Source organism: Macaca thibetana, chromosome X (genome assembly GCF_024542745.1).
Source record: "Macaca thibetana thibetana isolate TM-01 chromosome X, ASM2454274v1, whole genome shotgun sequence".
Lineage (NCBI taxonomy): Eukaryota > Metazoa > Chordata > Mammalia > Primates > Cercopithecidae > Macaca > Macaca thibetana.
In genome coordinates this window covers 40,294,998-40,302,505 of record NC_065598.1, presented here as the reverse complement: position 1 = coordinate 40,302,505, position 7,508 = coordinate 40,294,998, and the positions used below count along the sequence as shown (strand labels likewise).

General features: G+C 40.6%; 1 protein-coding gene and 1 pseudogene across 1 annotated transcript; one reads left to right on the top strand and one right to left on the bottom strand.

The window, feature by feature from the left end:
* The first annotated feature begins 4,040 nt into the window (after positions 1-4,040).
* Positions 4,041-5,343, top strand: LOC126945740 (claudin-7-like; annotated as a pseudogene).
* Positions 5,344-6,334: 991 nt separating this feature from the next.
* LOC126945973 (divergent paired-related homeobox-like) lies at positions 6,335-7,211 on the bottom strand. Its single transcript, XM_050775909.1, has one exon. The coding sequence runs from the start codon at positions 6,794-6,796 to the stop codon at positions 6,389-6,391; it is 408 nt and encodes a 135-aa protein (XP_050631866.1). The 5' UTR covers positions 6,797-7,211; the 3' UTR covers positions 6,335-6,388.
* Positions 7,212-7,508: the final 297 nt, after the last annotated feature.

The following is a 7,508-nucleotide window of genomic DNA, read 5'->3' as shown; positions in this document are numbered from 1 at the left end:
GGGTTTTTCTCCCTTTTGCTCAGCACTTCTCTTTCCTGCCACCATGTGAAGAAGGATGTTTTTGCTTTCCCTTCTGACATGATTGTGAGTTTTCTGAGGCCTCCCCAGCCATGCTGAACTGTGAGTCAATTAAATCTCTTTCCTTTATAAATTACCCAGTCTCGGGTATGTCTTTATTAGCAGCATGAGAACAGACTAATACAAACGCCCTCTCTTGATTCACTCTGTTCTCATCACAGTAGTCAGGGTGATCCTCTTAAAATCATAAGTCAGATGATGTATTAATATCCATACCACCACCACTGCCACTCCTGCCCAAACATCCTATTTCCCTTCCTGGTTTTATTGCTTTCTCTTTAGTACTTAACATTATTGACATAACTCTTTTTATATCTATATCTGTATGCCATAACTTTACTTATTTATCCTGTTTCAATTGGCTTTTCCTACCAGAATATAATCTTATGCAGGTAGGAATTTTTACCTATTTTATTTAGTCTCAGTATTTAGAATCATCCCTGGCATATAGTAGGTGCTAAGTAAGTATTTTAAATGAATCATGTTGCCTACTCTAATTGTGTTTGAACAGGGAGCTGTTGGCTCAATATTATGCTTTAAGGACTATAATGGTCACTGGGCAAATTTGTTTTGATTTATTTATTTATTTATTTATCTTTTAAGTTCTGGGGTACATGTGCAGGATGTGCAGGTTTGTCACATAGGTAAACGTGTGCCATGGTGGTTTGCTGCACCTATCAACCGATCACGTAGGTATTAAGCCCAGCATGCATTAGTTATTTTTTCTAATGCTCTCCCTCTCCCCAACCCAACCCTGACAGTCCCCCAAAGTATTGTTCCCCTCCCTGTGTCCATGTGTTCTCATTGTTCAGTTCCCAGTTATAAGTGAGAACATGTGGTATTTTGTTTTTGTTTTTGTTTTGAGATAGTCGCCCAGGCTGGAATGTAGTGGCGCAATTTCAGCTCACGGCAAACTCTGCCTGCCACGTCCAAGTGATTCTCCTGCCTCAGCCTCCCAAGTAGCTGAGACTACAGGCGCCTGCCATCACGCCCAGCTAATTTTTGTATTTTTAGTAGAGACGGGGTTTCACCATGTTGGCCAGACTAGTCTCCGACTCCCGACCTTAGGTCATCCGCCTGCCTCAACCTCCTAAAGTGCTGGTATTATAGGCATGAGCCACTGTGCCTGGCCAGCAAATATTTTTGACAAGTTATTTCTTCCACATCCTTCAATCCCAACCTTTGAACAGTATCAATAGGTATAACTCTAAACAATAAAATACAACATTGTCAGATCCTCATTCAATGTGTTTATAGGAGTTGTGAATGTGGGCTCCTCCTTCTTCAGAATGCAGAATTTGATAACGTTGGGCTTTGTATGTTTTGTTCTTAGGTATGTATTATTCTTTCTCCCGTCAGTAATTCCTTTGTGATCTGTTTCTTTTCTTATTTCATTCATCTCCTTTCCCGGTTCTCCACCCTAGAAATTTGAGAGACAGACTGATATCCAGAAAAACAAATCTTTCACTGTAATCTCCTTTTCAGTGTTATCTCAATTTTGAATAGATTTAAGTAAAATAAGTTAAGTATTTCTTAGATACAGATATTAGTAAGTATACAATTTTATTCATCAAACTCTGCTTACTATAAATCTCTATTGACAACATGTACAAATTAAGTTGGAAGGATAAAGAAAGAAGCAGGGGAGGCTTCTGGAACTAGCATCTGTGTTCCTCAAATATTAGAATTGCTTGATGGTGTTAATGAGGCACTTGCCTATTAATTTTAAGTTTGATTTTCAATTTGTTTGGCAACATCATCGCTCTGCAATGTATTTTTAATTTTCCTTGTTAAAACTTTTAATTAGTCTTCCCAAAATTTTAAAGCAAAACCAGCTATTATGCCATTTAATTGGAATATTACAGACAGTCAGAAAGGTATTTGAAACTAAGTTGATTCAAAAATGAAGATTTAGCTGGAAACATTAGCTCATACATGTAATCCCTCCCTGCTACTTAGGAGGCTGAGGCAGGAGGATCACTTGAGGCCAGGAGTTCAAGACCAGCCTGGGCAACATAGTGATACCCCATCTCTAATTTTTTCTCTTTTTTTATTAGCTAAGTGTGGTGCCATGTGCCTGTAGTCCCAGCTACTCAGGAGGCTGGGGTGGGAGGATTGATTGAGCCCAGGAGTTCCAGGCTGCAGTGAGCTGTAGTTGTGCCACTACACCCCGGCCTGGGCAACATAGTGCAACCCTGTCTCTAAATAGATATGTAAATAAATAAAAGTAAATATTTGCTTTCTAATGCATTTACATTAAAATATTTGATAAGTATGTGAGTTTGCTTCTATGTGTCCTTAATAAAATATAATGACTTGAGAAGTATATCTACTACTTTTTATCATGGAAGCTCAGTATTCAACACAAATGCTTTCTGTTAATCCCTATTGTTTTAGTTACTGCAATTTTTAAAAAGTTATTCTCAGCTAATGAATTGAAGTTACACTTCCACATTTGGACACCATTAAATTACTAAGAGTACTAGGACTTTTAAAAGGTTTAAAATGCATGATTTTAAACATTTGGGGATTTTAAGATAAAAGTATAAAGTTATTTGTGGAGAAATTTAAGATGTTACATGATGGCTGAAATAAAAGTCTTGGGATAAGAATAGTGTGTGTGGAGGAGGGCTTGAAATATCCAAAAGACCAACATTTTACTTTTTAAAATGGAAATTTCCTGATTTAGTGACTGAGGATTCTAATCACATGGCATGCCAGATTTTAAAATATTTATTTTTAAAATCAATGACCGGGCGCCGTGGCTCACACTTGTAATCTCAGCACTTTGGGAGGCCGAGGCAGGTGACTCACTTGAGGTCAGGAGTTCGAGACCAGCCTTGCCAACATAGTGAAACCCGTCTGTACTAAAAACACAAAACTTAGCCAGGCATGGTGGCACATGCCTGTAGTCCCAGCTACTCCAGAGGCTGAGACAGGAGAATCGCTTGAAACCGGGAGGCGGAGGTTTCAGTGAGCCAAGATCGCACCACTACACTCCAGTCTGGGCGACAGAGCAAGACTCCCTCTCAAAATAAAATAAAATAAAAAGTATCCACCGAGACCCTCTAGATGACTTTTACTGGTTTCAAATTTGTTAGACTTCATTAATCTTGTTGAGTAACACTTGTACTTAGGTCACGAACATTCACTTATTTTATTTGTCTACTGATGGCAGTTGTGAGTAAAATCCACTCTCAAGGTCTCCCTCCTTGAAGAGAGAATCTGCTATAATAACAGGTCTCATTATCTCACCATGATAAAAATGTCAAGCATTTTTTTTGAAGGACTCAAATTACATCTGTTGCAACACCAGTGCATCAGCTCATTAGTCTCCTTTCTTCCCCACTCATAACTACCTGCATGCAATATGATTCCAGCTTCCCTAATGTAACTCAATTTTTATTAAATTTAAAAAACACAAATTAGTAAGTTAAAGTAGTAGTTGAAGTAATAGAGGTGAAGTGTCACCTTTGTTGTTGTTGTTTTTGTTGTTTGTTTACTCCTTTCCATTCCCAATTATTTCTGCCACCTGGTGCAAAGATGTGATCTAACAAAAATGATTCCCCCTCCCCCGACACACACCTGTCATAGTCCCAGGGGTTGCCATACCTCACTTTCGTTCTTTGGTTTCCCATTTTCATGTTCAAGTTATCCAGCTGCTAGCTTTCTTTTAAAGTAAGAGTTATTTGTACAACAAAGCTAGACAATAAATTGTTTTCCTCAAAACACAAAATATGGGCCTGTTCCCTCTGCTGTGAGACTATCACTCCACCAGAGGGGTCAATTTGTGTGTACTTCAGGTGACAAGATTTGCGGTCACCTGGCCAAAAACTTCTTTGTCTCTTTGGATGACTTAAAAACTCTACCCCAAGATGTCTTTCATGGGGATGCCCCAAAGTTTTATTTGTTTTACTGTAGGGTTGCCTGCCCAGCACCCCCAATTTTTTCTGAGAGTAGAAATGGCCAATTTGGGCCTGCAATTGCTGAACTTTTCCATGACTCTGCTGGGCTGGGTAGGCCTTGTGGCCTGCACCACCATCCTGCAGCGGCAGATGAGCTCATGTGTGGGCAACAGCATCATCACAAGGGACTGTGAATGGACTACATCACGCAGAGCATGGGCTTGATGAGCTGTGAAATGTATGACTTGGTGCTCGCCCTGCCAGCAGCCATGCAGGTCCTTCGAGCCCTTAATGGTGGCATACCTGGTGCTGGGCTTCCTGACCATATGTGTGTGGCCACGATGGGCATGAAGTGCATGTGTTGTGGGGGAAATGATAAAGTGAAGAAGGCCTGTATAGCTGATATGGCTTGGCTCTGTGTCCCCACCCAAATCTCATCTTGAATTGTAATCCTCACATGTCAAAGGAGGGAAATGACTGGATTATGGGGGCAGTTTCCCCCATACTGTTCTCATGATAGTGAGTGAATTCTCAGGAGATCTGACAGTTTTTTGTTTGTTTGTTTTTTGAAATGGAGTTTCACTCTTGTTGCCCAGGCTGGAGTGCAATGGCATAGTCTCAGCTCACTGCAACCTCTGCCTCCCAGGTTCAAGCGATTCTCCTGCCTCTGCCTCCCACGTAGTTGGTATTACAGGCATCCCCCACCACACTCAGCTAAGTTTTGTATTTTTAGTAGACACGGGGTTTCACCATGTTGGCCAAGCTGGTCTCAAACTCCTGAACTCAGGTGATCTGCCCACCTCAGCCTCCCAAAGTACTGGGATTACAGGGGTGAGCCACTGTGCCTGGCCCTGATGGTTTTATAAACGGTAGTTTTTCCTGCTCTCTCACATGCTTTCTCTCTCCTGCCGCCATGTGAAGAAGGTCCTTGCTTGCCATTCCGCCATGATTGTAAGTTTCCTGAGGCCTCCCCAGTCATGCTAAACTGTGAGTCAATTAAACCTCTCTCCTTTATAAATTACCCAGTCTTGGATATATCTTTATAGCAGTGTGAAAACAGACTAATACAATAGGCATGATTAGAGGCATCATTTTCATCATGGCAGGTCTTGCTGACTTGGTAGCTTTCTTCTGGTATGGCCATCAGATTGTCACGGACTTTTACAACCACAACCCCTTGATCCCCTTGAATATTAGGTATGAGTTTGGTCCTGCTATCTTTATTGACTGGGCAGGGTCTTCTCTGGCCCTCCTAGGAGGTGTACTATTCTCTTGCTCTTGTCCTGGGAATAAGACCCAAACTGGGTACCATGTACCTCACTCTTACTCTAAGTCCAACTCTGCCAAGGAGTACATGTGAGTTGGGACTCCTTTGCCCCAGCCTGACAGGCTATGGGTGTATCTAGATGCCTGAAAAGACCTGGGGCAGAGCTCGATCTGTGGGCAGGGCGCAGGACAAAGGCCTCCTGGTCACGCCATCCCTGCACACCATGTACTGTTCTCTGGGGGGTGGGGTGGGAGACACAAAAAGAGAGGAGAGTGCACATTTTGTATAGTAATAAAAAATAAGTTTTGGAAAGTAAAAAGATATATATGAGCAAGTAGGGATAGACCAGTGATAGCTAGCTACAATACCTATAGTACTGGCATCTGTACAGAAACATGCTTAGGGAAGCAACAGGGCATCTCACTGACCTGGGAACAATAAAATAACCAAAAGGCACTAACTGAAAGTTTAGAGAGCCAAAGTGAGAACAGGAACTAAAACTGTAGAGGTAAACCTCCATGACAATGGTCTGCAATAAGATATAAGAGATATAAAATAGTCTGGATCATACAAGCTCTTAGAACTAACTAGCCAAAGCATCCTTTGAGGATAAAGATCCACACTGAGGAGACTTGCTGATCAATCTAAATTGAACAGGATAGTGACAATACAGACAAAAGAAAGAACAGGGCCAGAAAAAGTAGGGAGGGGAACAGAGTCTGGAGATCTCAGAAATCAAGCCACCATATTTTTTGACACTTCACAAAAACAACAGGAGAGTTCTAGTCATAAAGTTATAAAATCTATATTTCCCTTGTAAAAGTTCAGGAAAATGAAATTCACGTGGAAATGAACATAATAGAATGAAGGGCAAAAACCATGTGATCATTTCAATGGACACAGAAAAATACAAATTCATAATACAAATTCTCAACAAACTTAGAATAGAAGGCAACTTCTTCAGCCTTCAACCTGATGAAGAGTATCCACAAAAACCACCAGTGTTTTGTTTTTACAATATGTAATTTTTTGTATTTAGCATCTCTCTCAACTTTGTAGAGATGAACAGGAAGAAGAACTAGAATTGAAGCGTGGAGAACAAACTTGGGATTCCCAAATGGGCTAGAGGCAGTATATGTTAGGATTTTGGCAGCAGCCAAAATGGACAATTTTTTTGGCCAGGGAAGTCATTTGTAGGGACCTTAAGGTTGGGGTACAGAATGAGTAGGAATGAGGGTGCCCGAAGATTCATATACACCAGGCCGATAGGATGAACAGCATTGGGGAATCTGAGTAGCGTGTCTGTATTTCTCAGGCCAGCACTGGTCTTGACTTCGCCCTCTGGTATTGATGGTTGTTGAGTTTCTTGTTTTTGCTGAACATGCTCGCATTTTGCTTTCTTAAGTTTTGCTCTGTGGTTCTCGAACCAGACCTCCAGTACTGTTGGATGTATTTCGATTTTCGAAGCCCACTGAAGGCTGGGGTTTGGGTATAGGTTCTCATTGAAAAAGCTGTTCAAATCTTCCAGTAGTTTCTCAGTGAACATGGTTCATTTCCTGTGTGAATGCACCTGGTGCTTGCCTTTGGGAAGATCCTCTGAGTCTGACATCTTCTAATGCAGATGTGCTCCTGTGTTCAGATCCAATGATAAGAACTAGTAGAGATTGAATCCAGACTTAAATAGCTTACTCCATAGCCACACCTGATTCCCAACCCCTTCCAACTGTTTCTGCCCTATCTGCTTCCAATGTGATTCCTGGATCCTCCAGAGCCCCCTGGATTTCACCTAATTCTGTCTCACGTCATACCTAATCATAAAAGATTGCACGTTTGCCTCCAAGACTAGGAAGAAGGCAAGACTACCCACTCTTGCTTGCCACTTCTATTCAACATTGTACTGGAGGTTCTAGTGCAATCAAGTAAAAAAAAATTAAAAAGCATCTAGGTTGTAAAAAAGTAAAACTGTCTTTATTTGCTAATGACATGATCATCATGTAGAAAATTCTAAGGAATTTATACACACACACACACACACACAACTATTAGAACAAATAAGTTCACCAAAGTGATGGGATACTAAGTCAGTATACAAAAATCAATTGTATTACTATGTACGAGCAATGAAAATTCCAAAAGTGAAATTAAAAAATAACTCCATTTATGATTGTATTAAAAAGAATAAAACACTTAAGAATAATTTTAACAAAATAAGTGTAAGACATGTACAGTGAAAATTTAAAAATACTGATGAGGGAAAT

Coding starts and splice junctions, on each gene's coding strand:
- LOC126945973 (XM_050775909.1), bottom strand. CDS start 6,796: ATGTTCACTGAGAAACTACTGGAAGATTTGAACAGCTTTTTCAATGAG.